The 21599-nt window shown below is 38.4% G+C and overlaps 1 protein-coding gene across 16 annotated transcripts in view; it reads right to left on the bottom strand.

Moving 5' to 3' along the window:
- The window catches only part of ppip5k1a (diphosphoinositol pentakisphosphate kinase 1a), a 73370-nt gene extending 57727 nt beyond the window's left edge, over window positions 1-15643 (bottom strand). For all 16 annotated transcript variants that reach the window (XM_036135878.1, XM_036135879.1, XM_036135884.1 and 13 more), the window contains exons 1-7: window positions 15557-15643; window positions 11429-11519; window positions 8572-9032; window positions 6516-6711; window positions 4098-4188; window positions 3898-3983; window positions 3413-3567 (exon numbers count right to left, since the gene is read on the bottom strand). In XM_036135878.1, coding sequence (XP_035991771.1) covers window positions 3413-3567; window positions 3898-3983; window positions 4098-4188; window positions 6516-6711; window positions 8572-8715 — 672 coding nt within the window. In that variant the 5' untranslated portion in view covers window positions 8716-9032; window positions 11429-11519; window positions 15557-15643. The remainder of the gene's footprint in view (window positions 1-3412; window positions 3568-3897; window positions 3984-4097; window positions 4189-6515; window positions 6712-8571; window positions 9033-11428; window positions 11520-15556) is intronic.
- Between the last annotated feature and the right edge of the window lie 5956 nt (window positions 15644-21599).

The raw sequence follows: 21599 nt of genomic DNA, 5'->3' as shown, positions 1-21599 counted from the left end.
ACAACTTATTTTATGGTTAAACTCAGGTTAAAATGTTGCATTTATATTTAAAAACCTGCATTCATTTGTAAAACTCTGCAAGTTGTAAATGCAAACAGTGTCCCGGAGGAAGGCAGAAGGCCTAGTGGGGGGAGTGATAACGTAGTGGTTAGAGCAGCGCAAAGCATGCTGGGAAGGCTGCAATAACATCATAAACACCATCTATCATCTGTGCTTGAGAAAAAAACTAAATGGAGTCTCAACAGGTGGTGTTTAAGCCATGTTTGTTGATTTACAGCTATGTTTATGCATCAATTATTATTATTTTTAGTCATGTTACTATCACTGTGTTGTTAAAAACTCATCTGCATTTCCAAAAATATTCATTCTTTGCTTCTTACAATAAATAAACTAAAATATATGGTTTAATTAACAACATGCTGACTTGGCAATATTAGTCCATCTGAATACTAATGTGAACTGAAACTAATATAAATTTGGCGGTTTTAACATAAAAACATCCATATTGTGGCTTTTTAACTCTTAATGTTTCAGCCAAATTTGGTACAAAACATGAAGATTAAACTTGACAAGGTTTATCCAAATATATGCTGCTATGCTTAATTCTAGTTGCTATCAAAGAAGTTTACTTGACATTTAATTTTCAGGATTTCAAAACTCTCTTATCATTCATCTATCCAGAAATCTATCTCTGGACAAGGTACAGACATTTCTACGACGCTTAACGTTAAAGGGGACATATCATGCTTAAATGCCTTCCTCTTCACATTAAAATCATTCAGTTGTGTCCTTATAAAGTGGAATTATGATGCTTTGGTCTGAATTCCTCTTTAATTTACCCCCACGATCTTCCTTTTAAACCCCTGTTCTGAAGTGGGTCTGAAAGAGAGTGGATTTGGTGCCGTCCCTTTAAATCTAAAGGAGGCCCTCCTCCAGGTTTCACAGAGTTTAGCTCCACCCCGTTCGGCCATTTTTTGTAGTTTGCTGGGGGACGGTGTAATGATCAGCCAATGACTTTTCCACCTGTAGCTTCAGCATTCTTTAGCTTGGACTACAAAAATCGCTCCGAGAAATAAAAATGGTGAATTCTCGAGACTAGTAAGCTGAAGTCCATTACCCTGTTTAGCAGCTCCAGAGCAAAAAAAAACGTGAGAACACCAAACAGCTTGAAGAATAAGACCTAAACAGAACATGAAGACATCTATGCAGCTCCTGGAGAGACTACATTCAACTGTTCTGCTGTCCTAAAGACTTCTATAAACACAACCAAATATTTTTAAAGGACTAAAAAGTAGATTTTGCAGGACATGTTTCCTTTAAAAACATGAAAAATATAAAAATAAAAATGTTAAACTTAGGGCTGGGCAAGTTAACGCATTAATTTTGCGTTAACTCATTAGACTATTAACGGCGATATTTTCTTTAACGCGTATTAACGCATGTTGCTCACATGCTTTTATTTTGTGAAGGTCTGTTGCTGCGGTGTAGGGATTTGAATCAGAACAGTAGGTGGCGATAATGCGCCAATAACCTCGCTGTCAGCCAAACCTCGGATTCAGAGGAAGAAAGGTGCTGGCCGGAAAAAAACACAGCTGACATGCGGAAGGCGGTGTTTCCCGCAGGAATTTGCTTAGGCGAGGCGGTGAGTTGCCGAACAGAACAAGTTTTGTGCGGAGCGGAGCGGGGGGGTCTGCATCGACGCCGTCGGTGAAGTCGCTTCTCGTTTCAAAGTATCCATGTATTTTTGCCTGTTTTTCCCTGCCATTCACTATATGCACGCGAGAAAGCAACAACAAAAAACCGCGTGTCAACGTCAAATAAACATGCACGCATATCGAGTTAGCAAGCATTTCAGTTTAAAGTTCTTCCAGCATGGAATATGACAGAAACAAGTTAGTTGTAACCACTGCCAAGTTAAACTTTGGTATTGAACATAAAATGGTAATGCTGATCCCTGCTGTTACCTCAGAAATTGCCTGTTTTTGGTAGATTTTTTCCCCATAAAGAGAATTCCCTGTCAGTGGCAATAAGCTTTAATTTATTATTGTTGCTATTTTTTTGTTTTACATGTTTAAGTTGAGCTTTACACTAAATATGTGTTACTGATAAGTGCTACAAATGTTACAACACTTTTGTTCATATGGCAGCAGAACATTAAAATAAAAGTGCTCTTTACACTACTTTTGAATTCATTCTTGGAGTTTGTAAATACAATGCGATCAATCGCGATTAATCGCGATTAATCAGGGCGATTAAATATTTTAATAGTTGCCCAGCCCTAGTTAAACTACAAGATTTTAAATTGGTTTTGTTTTTCCATGTGAAAATGGCCGTAGTTGTTCCTCTGAAGCAGAATTATCCAAAGATTTTTCCAAATCCATTTTGTCTATAAAGCACTTAAAAAAATCATTTGTTTAACCAAAGTGTTGTACAGAACTAAAACAAAGTAAACCAAGATAAGAAAAAGCAATAAAAGCAGATTAAAATGACTAAAAAGATTGTAGTAAAATAAGAAACAACAAACCAGCTCAGCTGAAAATAGGCAGGGTTTTTTATGAGAGGCGTAAAAACAGCAGGAGAAGAAGCTGGTCTGATATTTATTTAACTTGCTCCATCATTTCTGAGCCAGGACTGAAAAAGCTCCTTCTCTGAGCTTCAGCCTAGTTTCTGCTTCCACCATCAGAAGCAGCTCAGCTGACCTATTTGTTTTAAAAATAAAAAACTGCAAAAAAGAATGAGAACCCTTTTAAAAATATAGGAGGAGCCTCAGATTTTCTAGTTTCACGTCTTGACTACAGCTGCAGCATATTTGACCCACAGAGGTTTTAGTGGGCAGCGTGTCGGCGGACCTGTGATTTTGGCCCCATTTAGCCAAACATGTTTTCGTCTCATAAAAAGGGAATCTGGTGAAATAAAAGTGCTGATTTACTTTGTAGGACTCCTCCTGCATGTGACAAAGCCTTTGGTCATAATATTCACCCTGTGGTTCATCAAAATGTACAACTGTGCACCACATAAAAAGAGAACATGGGCTGAATTGTGTCCTTTTGCCTCATAAGCTTCCTCTTATGCGACAACATAATGATAGACGTTCAGAGAAAAGAAGCTCCACTGAAGAAATGTGCATATTTAATCTTAAAGATGGTTAGGCTGAACGAGCTTAAGAGGGTTTCAAGGAGAGCCGTCAGTGTTTTATTTCCTGCTGCAACTCTAGTGTGATAAATGTACAAGTGGTGAAGAAGAAGAGCAAAAGAAAAGGTTATAATTACTAAAGAGTGACAGAGAGTGAGCCTGAGCCGTGACTTTGTAACCCTTTTGGGGTGAAGGTGGGTGTACTGTGAGGCCGTGTGGAGATTTGCTATTTAGCAGCATTAATGTGAATTAAATAAGCCCTGGATGTGGAGGTCAGGACCTTTCTGAAGAGTCTCTGGCTGCCTCCTCCTGCAGACGTTGGGTAGTAGATGTAGACGTTGTGGTCTTCGGCACATACAGGCTTCTCCACAAAGGGCTTCTGGAAGATCTCCCCGTTCACCTCCACGTGGTCCTCTCCTTCCACCAGGTTGCACTCTGAGACAAACGCACGGAGCAAACGTTGCCGTTACCCACCAGGAATACACGCGGATGAAGCCTGACCCTGCAGCGTTTCCTCTCGGGGCCTGAGAAGGAGCTCAGCTTTCTGGATCACCTGACAGCATCTGACCGCTCCTCCCTCCGGGCGAACCATCAGAGTAAACACAAGATCCGAGTGCCAGAAACTTTTATGCCACAAAACTTAACGAGGGAAACTCGTCCCTGCAGAACATTCAGTGCTATATTTATCCCACAGCTGACATAGAACCTGCATAAATGATGCTTGATGCAGCCTGATACAAACACACAATAAGTCCAGGCACTGACCATCTGGTTTATCTGGGTCACGGTTCAGCACAGCATAGCGCGGCAGCTCGATCCCCTCCTCCTGCAGGATACGATACACTTCTCTCCTGCAGAAAACAAAAACAGCCCCAATTAGCAATAAGTCAGACTGGATGATGCTTGATTTGGTGGAGACTGAAAGCAGATCCGGTCTGTAAAGTGTGTGTGGGGGGGGGGGGCACCTGTCCTGGATGTAGTACTGCATGTTCAGGTCGTTGATATGCAGAGGGTTCCTCAGCTTGGCGTAGCTCACTGCCTTGTCCAGAGGGAACCCTGGATAACAGACACGCAGACAAGGGCTTCAAAGAGAGACACTTTTAGACCATGAAACAGGGGGAAAATGGTTATTGATTCAAAATTTAACAATTGACTCGACTCCGATTCTCAAGATTTAGATTCGATTCTTTTAGATTCAATTCGATCCAATCTCAAACTGGATTCAGCAGTATTTAACATTTTTTTTTAGCTGTTACCTGAATTTCATGACGGTAGGGCTGGGCGATATGGATTAAAAAATAAATCTCCGATTTTATCATACCAAACCCGATTAATCGATTTTTTTCCTCCTTTTTGTTTCATAAAAAGAAATTAAAGAAATTATTTTAAAACCTTGCTTTTATGTCAAGCATTTCGTCAGGGAGTTGACCTGAATTCAAAGTGCAACTAAAAACAAGCTGTGAAACATGCTTGTAAAACAAGATGACAGCCGTGCCATTATAAACAATGAAAATATAACAAAACATTTGCTGCTAGTGGTATTACACATTGAGCTAAGAACAGGCTTCACTGCACTTATGAACTTCAAACTAAGTTAAAAAAAAAGTAAATAAGTAAATGAAGTACCTCGTATTATGGTAAAAAAAAGTTTCTACTTAATATTTTGACAATACATTTGCCTAAACATATATTCAGCATCACATGCTGTTCTCTTCATGGAAACCCAATGAGTGTATTGGCAACAAAAAAAAATCCAGATTTTCCAAAAATAAAATCTTAAAGAATTGTAAATTCGAATTAATCGATTAAATCGATTTATCGCCCAGCCTTACATGACGGTGTAGTTAGGCAACATATTGATACCTGCGTCATATTAACATTTAACAGCAAATCAATTAGGTAACGGTAGCTAATGGTGGCGAGACGATTGTTTTCACAAACACGCTGTGGGACAGAAAACCTAAACAGAGACACCAGAGAATATCTACAGCTGCCATTTCTATTCAATTCAATTCAAAAACACTTTACGAAACCAAAAGGGACACTAAACTAAATTTAATTTATGACATTAAAATTCACCCCCTGGACTGGAGTGTGAAGGCTGCTGTGACGTATGCTGCGTCCATGCCTCCGACCACTAGGTGGAGCTTGGCGCTTTGTTTTGTTTTTGTCCTGCTGACGTATTACAGCAGAAGAAGACCTAATAGACAAACTAACACGGTTGTTGAGCTAAAGTCGGCTTTCAGTGTGCTTTACTGATAAAAACACAACATCACAGCTCCAACATACTCGGGCCTGACTCTCTGGACCTTTTAACTTCACGGTCGAGCGAAACTGTTTTCTACATTAATTGTGACAAGTTCATTTAACTCCCACACTTTTTCCCAGCGGGATAAAGCGGGGCAGGAATGGATAAATGTTTGATTAGCTTAGCTAGCTGAGCACCTAGAGTCGTTTCTTTTCCTGCAGGCTCCCACCGGTCAGTGAGAACAGAGGGACTGTGATGCTGCGTCCTAAATACCGCCTGCTGGGAGCAGCTCAGTGTCAGATATTAAACAGTTCGACTTCCATACAGAAAAGCCCTGTTATTATCGCTTTATACATGTCGTATTAATTAATACTGTATATACTTCAGTGATGTATCAAGGTGCTACTTCATTGTATCTGTAACACTTTATCCGCTGGTTGCGCTGTTCTTTTTACATCTCTCTTTGCAGATGAAGAAGCAGACTGGGGGTGTTTTATCATTCTCTTTTTTTTTTTTTTTTTTAAATCGCCTATTTCTTTGACCATTTCTCCTTTTGTTTTCTTCCTCTTCTACTTTCTTATTGCATGTATAAATAAAGCGGAGCACTATGGCGAAAGCGGTAAGGCTTCACTTGTGAAAGTAAAATCTGTTGGGCTGTTTTTGGCATTAAGACAACAATTCTTATCGCCTCATTGCCAGACAGGAGACTATATATATAAAAAAAAAAAAAAAAGTTTGATGTGAAGATTTCTTGCCGCCGAGCAGTTTATAGTGTCATAAAAACTGAACTCTGCGCGTGCCTGTCAGCGCGGACTCGTGTCCGTAAGTTATGTCGGATCACACATTTAAGTTCACGGTGAAAAATGTATCTTTTGAAAAATCAATCCTTGTTTATAGGAATTGCTCTTTAGGAATTAAGAAAAATCATTTTTTTTAAACACAGCCTTAGGAAACACATCAACTCTGTGGGACTAAAATATAAAGCTTATTGCAAGATGAGGCAGTTTTACTCTGCATAACAATGAACAGCAGATGATGGAGATTAAGTTTGCTCCCATTATGCTATAATAACTATATCTATTATCTATAGGCCTTTTATCTGTGTGCATGCACTGGGGTGAGTGGGGGGGGGTACCTTTGGAGTGGAAGGAGATGAGGCAGTCACACAGAGGCCATTTGTCCACAGGCTCGTTGAGGATGACGTCCTCTGGGAAGATGACCACGGTGATGTACTCAAACCTGCACAGCCTCTCCAGAATCTGGGTCATCGGCTTGGACTTGGACTTCTTCATCATGCAACAGATCCCCACCACGATCTGTCGCTCCGGGGGCTGAACCAAAGAGATTATACAGATCAGGCTGACAAAACCACCCAGAAGGCGAGCAAATTCAATGGTGTCCTTGCTGAAGATATGCAGGCAGATTCTCGTCTTATTCTCACATTAATATAATTAGAATTTACCTACTGTGACCGCTGAATAGGTTATCATATTTTAATACAATGCAAATTCAATAAAACACTAAACGGCATAGAAGTTGTTGGGTCAGAAGCAATGCAAGAAAGTGGACTTAATTTATAGCCTACATTGATATTGATCATATTCCTAGCCTACATTTATATCCACAGTACATGGCTATGCCATACTACATTACATATAAGATGTACATAAGCCTACCGTTTCATGAAATTTTATGAAAAAGTGCAGCATTGAGATGTTCACAATTATATCAATTTGTTTCACTTACTTTCATCTTTGATTAAGCGAGTTTTTGACTTTGACTCTGAAAAGTCACTAAATATAGCGACAAAGTTGCTAAGTTGGCAACACTGCGTGAATGTAACCTATTGGACGCACATAGGCCTAAACCGTAGCCTACCAACTAACGAAGAAGAGCGAACGTACTTTTGCAGATTAAAAGTCTGCGGAATCAACATAATCTTAAAAGATTGTGTGGTAGTAAAATAATGACACATGAGTCGTCATCCATGTGAACTTTCAAGCCCACAAAAACATTCAAGGACTTTCAAGGACAAGGTGTTTTTTTGGCAGTTTTCAAGAACTTTCAAGGGCCTTGAATTTATTTTTTCAGATTCACAAACTTTCAAAGATTTCAAGGACCCGTGGGAACCCTGGGTTTAAAAACCTGTATAAGAAAAATAATTATCGTCTTAAGTCTTTGTGGTTGTTTATTTGCTAACGTACTTGAAGGTTTCTACTCCTGCGTGTAAATTAAGCCACATCCACATGGAGCCGAACACTGAAAGCGTAAAGATGAAACTGCGTGAAGTGGAGGAGCCGTAACAGGCGCTGTAATAGCCATGCCGCACCACCGGGTGGCGCAGTGGTGCTCTCACAGAGACCAGGAAGAAGAGCAGGGTGAAAACAGAAGGTCCACAAAAACGCAGCAGAGGAGAAAAATGTGTTCACAGAAAATAAATTACAGTAAAATCTACAATTTTTTTCCCTTCTTCTTTTGTTGACGTTTGTTTTATTTTATTTTTTGTTGTTTATCAAGCCCGGCTTCATGTCTGTGTTTTTATGCACTATCAGTGCTTTGTTTTCTGTTGTCCATGTCGCTTCTGCTTTGCAAGAAAAAGTTCAATAAAAACAAGTTTGAAAAAAATAAAAAAATAAAAAAATCAACAATAAACTGAAGGCCGGCATCGTTGTTTGTGTTTAAACACGCTAGCTAGTAGCCGGCTATGCCAATGGGGGCGTCCACTCTGGTTTCAAATGTTGTCGACTTGGCGGTCCTCCTAAACTTTGCTGCTGCAACAGTGGTGCAAGAGGCGGGGCATGAGTTTAGAGTTTGTCGGTTCAAATCCCCGCTACAACTGTCCTAATGGCAGATAATCTTATTTACACGCTCAAATCAAGGACAAATACACTCATTTCTAGAAGGTTTTACTTTTAGCTTCCTTTTTAGCAGTGCTGTCGTGGCCATGACGCACTAGAATTAAACTTTACTGATTTTAACAACGTTTTTTTGTTTATTTATAGTCAGTAATATCGTAGACACAACTATTAAAATAACTTTAGGAAGAAAGACGGAGCTCTGAAACACACCGTGCTGCTGGAAAAGTCACAAGCTGTTTGTAAACGAAGCTGGGGATCTAACCTCCAGGCAAAGAGAGAAAACCAGAACGTCTCAGCGGCGGCGTTTTATTCTGGGAACAGGAAGACGCTCACCGAGTCGGTGTCTCCGTCGTCCTCAAACAGCTCCATGTCTGTCCTCATGCTGTCCTCCTGCACCTCGCTCTCATCGTCCTCGCAGCCCACGAAGAATCTGGGAGCGCCACGCTGGCTCTCGCCCGGGCTGTTGGGCTCTGACATCACAGTCTCCCGCAGCAGCCCTTAGCGTCCCACCGCGCCATCAGACACCGACAAACGGCCAGAGCGGGCCGCCGATGGGGGGGGGGGGGACCTGCGGAGAGGGACGAGCCCCCGCTGCTCGGACTGCAGAGCAGAGACGGCCGCGGCGGTGAGAAATTAAGGACGGGAGATTAAATGAAACGATGTGAGAGAAGCTGCAGTGCTGGTCCGTCTTTTATTTCCTCATATCCACTCAGCCGACTGTGATCCTGTTCAGCAACAAGCTCCAGTTAGAAGATTACAATCCTTTCACCCATTTGCATTAAAGACGATGAGTCCTGCAGAAACACAAAACACAACAATAACCGTTATACACCCTTAAAATAAAAAAAATTAAATATCAAAAGGAACAGTTTAGATCTCATTTGGGAATAAAAAGATCCTGTTTTGTGTCCAAACTCATGCTGAAGGGTAATTAAAACCATCGACCCACAGAGAGTTTATTTCTAATGATTTGCTCAGAGGGAATAACACCAGTGGCCCGCTGGAGCTCACTTTGTGCACTAAGGAGCAGATACTGGTCCTGCTGATGGGTTAAGGACCTCAGACGGCCCCGTCCAGCTCTCCCAGAGTAACTACCCGCCTCCTGGAGTCTCCTCCACCTTGAGACGGTGCTGGGAGACACAGCAAACCTGGCAACGGCAGATATGGATGAGTTGGCAGGGTCCAGGTATCGCCTCCTCTGAACCGGGTCTAATGCATAACTGAACTGAAATGCTGACAAAAACCGAGGAGGGAAAAATGTCCGGCCTCGACCCGTAGAACCGTTCCTGTTTTTTGGGATATCGTCTCATTGTTGCCCCTTAAGTGGCCGTCATTAAAGTCACCAACAGCAGAACGGCCGACACTGATTAACGAGCCGCTCTGGACCCTGCAGATCATTTGCTTTTTGACAATTTAGCGTCTAACTAAATTAGCAGTGGATGATATAGAAAAAAGCATATTGATAAAATAGAAATTATATTGATTAATATCGATAATTAGCAAACAAAATTAATAACATACATTTTAAAGTGCCATTTATTGCTGTTGCTTTAGCCTTTAACATCGAATGTATCGGCACCGAACATTTTTGCATGCGCACTTTGCCTCATCAGGCAAATTACCAGAAAAATTCAAATGGTGTTTAAAAGAAATATGGCGCTTTCAGGCCCACATAGTGTTATTGTGGTTATTTTCTTCCCACGAATGCAGGAAGCCCACGAATCAGTCCCCCTCATTTCCAACGAATGCCGCAGGTGAGGAGAAACGAAGGCAACGGAAAACGTTTTTTTCACAAATAAAAAGAGAAAGAAGGAAGCATTGTAAATATGTTCTATACTGTTGAGATTGCTAAATTATGACAAAAAAAAGCTGTTCTTTATGATCTTCTGCAGTGTTTTATTATAATTATAAAACTCTAAAATCTCATTTGTTTTTTCTTGATTTCAAACCATTTTTATGCTGGTTTAAATGCAGTATGTTGTAAAATAATTTCAGATATTGGAAAGGTGTAAGTATCATGGAAAAATTAGCCAGAGCACTTGGACATAGGACATGTTTTGCCTATATTATAGTAAAAAGAAGAAGAAAAAAATGCAAGTTTGAGCGTTTGAGGCTTAGGTGTTAAAGGGTTAATTACCTATTTTTAAATGAATGGATTTAAAAACAACCCTTTATTCAACCAATTTTTTTTACCAAAACTTTAAGTCTTAAAAAAAAGATAAAAATAACACGTGCTCTCTGAACTCTGACGGACTGAGGGAGCGTTCCTGGTCTGCGTTGTGATTGGTTGGGAGGATATAACACTTGTAGTATTAACCTACATGATAGGATAGAATGCACTGTTCTTCTATTGAACTTTTTATTGACCCCTTTTTTATTATTGAATTATCGTCCAGGCCTAAATTAAACCATTTTAAACACAGACCGTCTAACTTTAACGATCAGGTTGACATATTTCTAGTTTGAATACTGTTGCTGCTGTTTTGCAGACATGTAAATGTGAAGGACAGCTGTTAACAAAATAAAAGGTTAATTGTTCTCTCTGTCTGGCAGACTAATCAAGAATCCAGTTAGCTACAGCAGAGACTTTAGTCCAGAGCCGTCTACCTGAACATTAGCAGCTTAAAGACCTGATTATTACCCTCCGGCACGTTGCAGCCCACACGCATCTGCACCAAAAAAACCAAAAACCCCATCAGGAATGGACGGTTGCCACCCGATGAGAGCTGCCGCCATCGTTTCCGTTAGTGAGAGCAGCTCAAAGACGGCTTTCAGCTGAGATAATAAACAAACCGCCAGGGATCTCAAGGTTAAGGACAACAAACATGGATGCCAAAACGGCCAAGATCCCCACCGAGAGGTCAGAATAGGTCCAACACCAACAACGTTACTTAGAAATCCTTACATTTATGTCTGGTTTAAGTACATTCTGATTCTATTTGTTACAAATTGTTATGCCGTTGCTTCAACTGCCTGGAAATAAGTTTTAAGAAAGTAAGAGAAAATATTTCCTGTTTCTCTTTGACCTCTAATAATCAGACATTATTCAGAGCCTGAAAGTAAGTTTTCAAAATAGGGAGGAATTAGAAGCTTTGCAGAGGGGGGGGGGGGTTATACACTTTTTTCTTTTTTGGGGGGGGAGGTGTAATACCTATTAGCATGAAAAGAGGCCTCACTGTCCTACTCATACCTTAGAATAATATGCAGCTTAGTTTCTTGTCACTTCCTCCCTTCCTAGTTGTCATCTGAGGTGGTTTTCTCTCCTCTATTTACTTCTTTCCCTTAATAACACAGGAGTGAAAGGAAGAAATTCATTTATTAATTTCAGACAATCCTTTCTCATTAAGGTAACGACCATAGCTTGATGTCTCTGTGTTAAGCTGTTTAAAAGCAGGGCGCTCCATGTCTTGAATTAATTTAACCAGATGAAAAAAAAAACAACAACTTTGTTTTCGCCAATTATAAATAATAAAAGGAGGCAGTTTTTAGAAGCTTCTTCGTTTCCTCTTCAACAGCCTCAGCTGTCACATTTTGTGCTGAATCTGCCTCTTGTTTTCTTTTCACTGCTGTTGTATGAGAATCTGCTGCTAGGGCTTAACAATTTTGGAAAATAATCTAATTGTGATTTTTTTTTTATCTTATTAGTGCGATTTATGCGATCCCCAGTTTAATTTATCATGCCTTTTTAAACACATACAAACAAATCAATCTGTTTCATCTCTGTGCAGATTAGGTGCTAAAAGAGCCGCTGCGCCTCAACTCGCAGCAGAAATACATTCTGCCTACGATATATTTCAACCAAAACTGACATTTTATTTATACTTTTCTCTGCATTAATCACAAGCAACAAAAATGGCCTCTAGATAAAGATGTTTGTAAAAAGGACTATTTAAAAACAAGAACTTTTTATTAATCAGAATATTATTCGAGAGAACAGCTTTTAATTGATTTGGACATCAATCCTTGTTGAACATAAAGTGAAACCAACAAGTCTATGTATTAAACTGATTGACCAGAACTTATTTCTGTGGTGAGATTCCTGAAAGTTTCTGGTAAAACAGTATGATTATATAAACTCTAAAACAAGTAATAAAATTAGATTATCTCGCTGCTGCAGTGAGAGGAATAACCCACTTTTAACATTTTACCGACACCTAAAGGACGCGTCTGATCCATTAATTGTTACTTGCAGACCTCTGTGATTTGGAAATTTTTTTTTTTTTTTTTAAATTGCGATTATATTGCAACTGAGATTAATCGTGTAGCTCTATTGCAACAGTCAAACAAACTGAGTCGCTGAGTAGGGGAATTATTGTTGATGCGCTCGCTGTTGAAAACATCAGTCCAGGCTGCAGTTAGGATTTTTTTTTATTGGTACTGAAATCAGTGAATCAGACATCCATGGCGGGTAAAGCATTGGCGGGTAAAACGCACCGCCTTTTACATTTCACCATTATTGTGTCCCAACCGTGGATATATTTTGAGCCAATTAGCCTGAAACTTTGGGCTACCTTAGCTGATAAATCAGTTTTACCAGCGGCCCATGTTTGGTTTACCTTCCGTTTAACGGCGATGAATCCTTGCAGGACGGCTGACCACAAACATAGTGATCGAGACGACAATTTATGCTTTTATTTTCTTATTGATTAACGCTAAATTCATTAGATCACCATGAATGTATTAGTTTTAGGTATAACTAATTATCCACTGATTTTTCCTTGTTGACCAGACTTTCGATCGCTTTACCCGATGGGGCGCCATTTTTTTTGTTTTGCTTTTCTAGACTTACGCCTGGTCACGTCGTACATACTTACTGAATGCCGTGTGCGTAACTTGCGTAAAAAACGTGACGCAAGTCTTGCTGCCCGGCTCTGGTGCTGCCTGGAATCGAAAAGAGAATCGTTAAGCAAGCTGCCAAACGGTGCCATGGAATTGGAACACACGGAACCGGTCCTGAACAGGAACCGGTTTTCGATTCCCATCCCTAGGGTCTAAGATGTTTGTCTTCATAAAAAAGGCCTAAATTTTCTTAACTTTTTAGGTTGAATGCATCTAGAAAATGTTTATTTTCTTGTCAGCAACAAGAACGAGAACCCTTGCTGTGTTAAGCCAGGTTAAATGGACCAAGATATAAATTTGTCATTGAAATTGTCTGCATCAGCTCCATGTTCTTTTGTTGTACCAGAGTCTTGAACTGCTGGCCTACGTGAAATTATTTCAAAGGCTCCTCAGGCCTTACTTTTTACTATTTAAGTATTTCCACTTTTTAGTGACTAAACAGTGGAAATAATTTACCTATTCACTGAAATTGACCACCTATTACCAACATCCTCCCCAAGAACAGCCCGTCAACCTGATTTTCCTTCATGTAAAGCGGCCCAAACGGAGTCCGCACTACAATACTGACAGAAGGTCCGCCTAGCAGACATCATCAGGTAATCGGATGAAACTTTAATCTAATAAACCATTAATAAACAATTAATCACAAGTTGATTGTTGATTTGCATCCCAAGTTTTGACCTCTGCTGATCAGTGATTTTCTGTTTAGTCTATTGGGTGTGGACATTAATTTTATCACCCAGCAGGAGGTAACTCAGGGGTATTTTGGTCATATTTTATGGGAAACAAAGCCTGAATGACACTCAGTCTGAAATTTAAAGGTTTATTAAATAATTACCCAACAAAAACACCAGCAGCAGACATCATTTTTATTATGATTTAGACTCTTAGCATCTTGATTAACTAATACATTGTAAACGTTCACATTTTGTGTTTGATAAGGTGACGTTTTAACTCCTCATTACTGATCAGTTCATTTAGTTACGGGTAAAACTGAATGTTCTGTTCCCAAATAAAAGAGGAAATATGTCAAATCTTTCTGCCACATTCAGTGACCGTAAACAGGACCAAAAAATAAAAAATAAAAATACAAGCCCTGTCATTTCTAAGGTTGGAAATGATCTGGTTTAATGCAAAAACTAGAATTATTTAACCTCATGTGTTAAAAAAAGAAGCTTTTATTATTATTCATTTAACTAAGATGGAGCCCAGATGTAATTTTTTTTTCTAATAAGAAAATCTAATACATTAAAAAGGTCCAAATAAAAAAATAAATGTAAAAACACCACAAATAAAGGATAAGTTCTTTCTTTTCACTATGAACTGACTATTACTCGTATTTCAGTTACTGGAGGTTGGTTAGCAGAGAGAAACTGGATCTTTCCAGATCAATAAATAATGTGAATATTTCTTAATACTTCTTAATGGATTCATTGTTTATTTTTGTTGTGTTGTTATTGATAACTGCTTTTATTATCATGGTTTTTTCAAGTATTTTTATTCACCTGAACAGCACTTTGGGTGCTTTGTAGTATGTTAAAGCTCTTTAAAAACAAAATTTGGTTTATTAACTGAGTGATTGAAAAGAAAATATAATATGGTCTTCATTCAAATTAATAAAACTATTATTTAATATAAAATATGGGAATGCAAATATGATAGCATAATCATTTATTTTCCCAAAGGATGGAAAATGTAGGTGCTAATTAGCAGCAAAGAAAAGGAAGAAGTCCACAATAGAAGTAAAATACATTATATAGTTATTAAAAGTTGCATATTCATATTAAATGAAATGTAAGTTTGTGTAAGTTATTTATAATTGTTTATAAAAACGGTGCAACTTAAGAGTTTGATAATAACTGATAATGTGATAACGTAATCTAAACTTCTTAAAAGAGACTTTAGTCAGATAAAGTAACACATTTTAGTGAGTTAAAGGAGAAATACGTTTATCTGGGTCCTTGTGACGTTTCAACGGGAAGGAATGGGCCTCACACGTTTACCTGTCCGAAAAATGACGTCACGGTTACTGGTTTAAATAAAATTTAAAAGCACGGTTATAAACCACGGTCACAGTTAACAGAATCAGTCAACCTTGATTCTAACCTTTACTTCACAGAAATACGAAGAACATTTGAAATTTACTTTCCATGCAAATGATGTAGAAAAAAAAGCTAAAATGCCTTTAAAAGAAAAACAATGTTTAAAAACCACATTTGCCAAATTAAACGTCGCTTTTACAGCTTTTCGTTTCGGTAACACTTGTCTCGAACTAACATTCATTTTTACGACATATTTTAGCTCCTGTTAGCTTGTGTGTTAGCATCCGACTAGCTGCTATTTCGGCAGCGTAAACAGGTCTTCTGCCACCGTTACGTCTGAATTTGACACCGACATCTAACGGCATGACTAATATCCACAGTTAGCACTGGACACCTATTAACGCTTATCTGTAATAGCAGGTAAATATTAAACTTACGGTGTCACTGGAAGGGCTTTCGCTGCAGCCGTTGCTGCTTTGCTTCACTCCAGTCTCTGTTGACAGTTTGCATGACGCCAATTTGACAGATAAATTATTGACGTCTAAAGCAGCCAATAGGGATGAAGAATTGCCGTTGGAAGGCGTGACCAACACTGAGTGTGGACCAATGATCAGCAGCCAACATTGGTAGGAGAACGTTGGCGCCCTCTAACGGTAGAACTGAAGACTACACCTTAGTTTAGACAAAACATAGTCTTAAAACAACATAAAAACCCAAATTTAAACTACCATGTGCGATAAAATACCAAATGAAATAACTAACTCAGCTACTGTGATGGCATAAAGTGATCTTGAGCAGTGGTTGTGATTTTTCCCATTCAATTTAATTCCCCTTTTTTATCATTTGTAATAGAAACCGTCATTCTGAAGCTTGGTGACCAGACAGAGGATAATCTTTTACATCCAAGACAGCCATGAATTTGTAAAAAATAAATAAATAAATGTATCAGCCTTTATTCTGAAAACCTTTGAAGTTCTTACCACCTGAAGAACTAAAAGACGATTGGTGACTTTTGCACAGATAAACTCAAATGCACATTGGCATTACCACTGTCTTATCTAAGACAAAATTTACATTTAAAGGGAAATTAAATAAGCTTAGCTAATTCTGTCTTTTTTTTAACCTGTCCAACGACTTTATAAAAAAAGAAAACTAAAATATAGTAGACTTGAATAGAATGCAATAAATGTGGGGAAAAACATAAATAAAAAAGAATAATGGGATTTTGATCAAAGAAATAAAAAAAAAAACATCACAACACAATTAAGAGTTAAAAAAAAACATCATAAAAAGTTGCTTTTTGCATGACTGAATTATTTAACAGTGTTAACTATTTCAAAAGTTAGGAGATGCTGATAAGACTGTACTACAGAATATTAGGTATACAGCGAATGTATGTTACACATGTTGTGGAGACTTTTTAATTGACAACACCTGTGGGACAGTTATATTTTTCTCTATCGCTGCTGTAAGACTTACAGTTTTCTGTCAAATCATCCCCACATCGCAAAGTTTGCACGATTAAACTCTGATCCTACTATCAAATCAATTTATTGTGATTTTATTGTTAAACCAATAAAATGCAATTAAATATAAACAAAATAAAAGGAGTAATTATGTAAAGAACACACTTATCAAAACGGCAGTTCAACATCTTATAGAGTTTTGTTTTGGAGGTGCGGTGCAATTTGCCTGATTGCTGCCGTACATGAAGTCATGGAGGACGTGTCAGGAATCTCTAGGAATGTGCGGATCCTCAATCTGGTCAAAAAAGAAGCTAGTGAAGCTTCAACGATTAGTTTTCCCTCTCTATCCTCTGCAGGGTCATTTCATCTGCCAACACGTCATATCTGCAACCTGCAACGCTGCTGACACATATATGGGCTGTTAAAAGGTTCTGCCACTCATGGTTGAAGGTTTATTTTCACAACTAATGGCAGGCTTTGCACAGTGGCTGTTTGTTTTTGAGGCTTCTCTTGTTGCCTGTCTGCTGAAAAGTGTTGCCGTTGCATTGCAAAAAAGGGAATTAAACATAGTGAAGTTTTCTAGAAATTAGTGTAAATGTTCTTGACTTCAGATGGTATATAAGATTGTTTGCCAATGGAATGAGTATTTTTAACCCCTAAAATAAGATAATTAGATATACTGCACTTGTAATAAGATGATGGAGATGAATTGTTTCTGTTTTAATTGGTGTAATCGTATTCCACACTGCAAAAACAGAAATAAAAATAAGTTAAATTTTCTTAAAATTTGTGTATTTGTCCTTTATTTGAGCAGGAAAATAAGATTATCTGCCAATGGAATGAGTAATTTAACCCCTAAAATAAGATATTTAGATATAAAGCACTTGAAATAAGTTGATGGAGATGAGTTGTTCCTATTTTAAGTGCAAAAATCTTATTCCATTGGCAGATCATCTTATTTACCTGCTCAAATCAAGGACAAATGCATTCATTTTAAGAAAGTTGTGCTTCTTTTTAGTTCAACTTTTGCAGTGTGGATTATGTTGGCCCCTGGATGGGCCCTCAGATGACATTTATGTAGTTGTGTTTGACAATGCGTGGAAAAAAGGATTTGCCCTCTTGCACATTTCTTTGGTACTTGAATAATTACAAAAAGCAGATTTAAAAGTTGTGATTTAATCTATGAAGGATAAAGTTCTCCAAACCAGGCCAGCCCTGCATGTCAAAAAGTTCAATTCAATTAAATTCAATTTTATTTATATAGCGCTAAATCATGAAACATGTCATCTCAAGGCACTTTACAAAGTCAAGTTTAATCATATTATACAGAATGGGTCAGATTATACAGATTGGTCAAAAATCTCCTATATAAGGAAACCAGATGATTGCATCAAAGTCCCGACAAGCAGCATTCACTCCTGGGGAAGCGTAGAGCCACAGGGAGAGTCATCTGCATTGTCCATGGCTTTGCTGCAATCCCTCACACTGAGCAAGCATGAAGCGACAGTGGGAAGAAAAACTCCCCAAAGGACCTTAGGTATTTGATGGAACTCACACATTTATGTTCTGGCAGTTCTGCAGGCTTGAATACTATTATTGGAATTGAATTCCAATAATGTTTGAGAGAGAACATGCTCCTTGAGTGACTTTGCTTTGACTAATGGGTTAATGATTATGTTGTGTCTTGGGCCACATGTAGAACTAATCAGTGTTTAAATTAAGCTTTCAATTCATATAGTGGCATTTTTTAAAGGTTACTTTATACTTTAAGTAGTTTTTGGAGCACATACTTTTTCACTTTTACTTGAGTAAAGAGGTCAAGTTGATACTTCAACTTTTACCAGAGTGTTTTTACTTTCTACTTAAGTAACAAATGTGTGTACTTTTGACACCACTGTACCCTAACGAAGACAAAGGGACGTCTCAGCTCCAGAAGGTGTTCTGGGTTCTTCTGTGACCTCCTGGATGAGTCGCTGATGCGTCTTTCGTGGGCCAGCCACTCCTGGGTCGGTTCTCCACTGTTCCATGTTTGTTTCTGTGGTTCTTGCTGAATTTTCCTGGAGCTCCAAAGCTTTTTGAAATCGATTTATAGCCCTTTCCTTTCTGATAGATGTCATAGTTTCTCATCTGTGCTTGAATTTCCTTTAGTCTGGGTAGGACGTGTTGCCTGTGGGGTGGTTTGGGCTGCTTCTTGCCGTCAGGCAGGTTCTGTTTTCAGTGGTTCTTGGTTCTGCACTGCAAAAATGGAACTAAAAGTAAGTCAAATTTTCTTGAAATAAGTGTTTTTCCCTTGATTTGAGCAGTTAAATAAGACTATTTGCCAATGGAATAAGATTTTTTGCACTTAAAATTAGAACAAATCATCTCCATCATCTTATTTTAAATGCAGTATATCTAATTATCTTATTTTAGGGGTAGAAATACTAATTCCATTGGTAAATAGTCTTATTTAGTTGCTCAAATTAAGGAAAAATATACTCATTTCAAGAAAATGTTACTTACTTTCAGTTCCCTTTTTGCAATGTGCAGATCAAATAGTAATTATCACAGATGGACAGATTTCCTACAAGCCCGGCCGGTTTGGACAAAGTTCTTACGAAATTAAATAATCCAAAATCTGATGTTTATATTTACTTTATAATTATTCTTATCTTTGTCTCATAGTCAAATCAGTTTGTTGATTATGAAACATTTAAGCTAGACAAAACAGAAGAAATCTGTAAAGAGGCAAACACTTTTTCACGCCACTGTATTTTGATCTGTGTTGTAAGGCAGAGTATTTTTATGGTGCATTTTTGGCAAAAAAGGATTTTTTTTCCCAATGCATTCAATAAAACTTCTGCATTATTGGTTGAATAAAACATGCAAGAGAGGAAAGAGAAGATAAAGAAGCCAGATTTAAAAAAATTTATATAAATGTATTCGTCACGTTGAAACCGTCCTCGTCAATGTTGCTGGTTAACAGTCAGCAGTCGTCCTGGTATTAAAGTTCAGTCTGATAATCCGGTGTTTACTGAAGTAGGTGAAGTGATGCTCCTTAATTAACTTAATTAACCTAAACCCAAACCTCCGAACCTGAAGTCTGCTGACTGTGGACTCTCTACAAGGCGAGCCGTCCTCCTCAAACAGGGCAAACCGCGGCTGATGTATGATGTGCCAACGCTGACGTCTTCGGCGGGATGACGGCTCGGTTGCACACCTGCCTGCAGGCCCAGCGGTAAGCCTGCAGACGGCTGTTAAAGGGGCTGTGAAAGGAGCATGTTGTAAGCGGTCCGGTGAGCAGTGAGTTTACAAGGCTCCTCTGTGGGTAAACTGAACATGAGGGACGTTGGGGAGTGTCCAGTAACACAAACAGCACAACTGTAAAATCAAAAACAGCAGAAGGTGCAGTTTACCCAGAATCCCGCTGTGCTGCAAGCAGACCGCTCTCTTCAGTGAACAACATATGACGTCTACGGTGAGGGAAGCTTTCCTCTTTCTGCTTGCATAAACCAGGGGTGTCCAAACTTTATGCCACATGGGGCAAAATCATCAGGTTAAACATATTTATGGGCCACAAAAGTACCTGCCCGACATTAAACTACAATGTTTTAGTGAAACAGTCGTTTTTTTTCAGGAGAAATTGTCATAGATTCAAAACATAAAAATGGTTTTGTGGGTTTGTTTTATTTAAAGATGAAGACGCTTTGTTAATTCTTCTGTCGGAGTCGACTGATTATTATCTTTTTTTTTTTTTTTATCTTCTGAACGTTTTATTCAGAAAGGCCCATGAATGCTAACCATGAACTGATTTTAAACCTTATCTTACTGTTCTTAATTGAGTATGTTTTTAATTTCCTTTATCTTGTTTTTAACTTCTTTTAACTCTGTAACACTTTGAGATCTTTCTGGTGAAAAGTGCATTAGAAATTACATTTATTATTATTATTAATTTTTATAATTTGTTTTTATTATTTATTTTATTGTTTTATTTCCTTGTCTTTTCTCAGCAATAAGAGCAGACTCTGGTCTCTCTTTAAAAATATTTGCTATGTTCAGACATATTTTAAATGCAAGTTTGGGTTCCTGTTCAAATGTAACTGTATTTAAAAAGTAAGCAAAAAGCTTTATTATCAAAATTCAGATACTCTGTATTGTTTCCAACTATATGTTTTTTTTTTCTAATTTGTCCAGCCCTAGTACAGTCCACCAGTTAATTCCTCTTGGTTCTTATGTGTCTTCATAAACTAAGGATACATATATACATGCATAAAAATGCTTACATTTCACATATAACCAATTTAACTGCACATCATTTTAAATATGCCACCCATAGGGTGAAGCACGGTGGCAGCAGCATTATGATGTGAGGATGCTTTTCTACAGCTGAGGCAGGGCATTTTCACAAAATAGTGAAAAGGAAACCCTGGTCAAAAATAATGCCAAGGTTTTCAAGTTTATTACCAGAAGCCAATTTAATGCGGTCCAGATGAAGTGATGGATTAAGAAGTTTATTTTTAAAAGACTCTGCTTCTGTCTTCTCTGAATATAAAAGCAGAATATCTACTATCTAATACTTGTAGTGTATGTAACTGATTGGTTTCATCAGGATTTATGGATGATTAACGCTGACTGTTATCAGGGGAATATTAATGCAAATGCATGCCGTATCTTTTATTTTCATATGGAAAAATGTAGAAAACCGCTTATTTCTGTCACTTGATTTCATAACTATGCTGTGTTTCGCTTAACTCCCAATAATGAATGCTTCTCCCTTAATAATAATCCTCAGAAGCAGGAACACAGCCAGTCAAAGTCACGGTGACCGTCTCGTTCCCCTGAACCCGCTGCAGCTCGGTCCGGCTAACAGTTTGGCTTTGTCGACCGCTCGCTGGGTGAAAGTTCCTCCGGTTTGACAAACAGTGCAGTCATTTCTCCCGACCTCAGCTCCAGTGTAAATAACCTGGCCAGGAGACACACCTCGTTCCAAAATATCACCCCAAAAAAAGGGGGAAGAAATCTAAACTGGGAAACT

This window comes from Fundulus heteroclitus, chromosome 4, assembly GCF_011125445.2.
Source record: "Fundulus heteroclitus isolate FHET01 chromosome 4, MU-UCD_Fhet_4.1, whole genome shotgun sequence".
NCBI classification, from domain to species: domain Eukaryota; kingdom Metazoa; phylum Chordata; class Actinopteri; order Cyprinodontiformes; family Fundulidae; genus Fundulus; species Fundulus heteroclitus.
The sequence above is the reverse complement of the archived record's forward strand: the minus strand, read 5'-3'. Positions and strand labels throughout refer to the sequence as shown.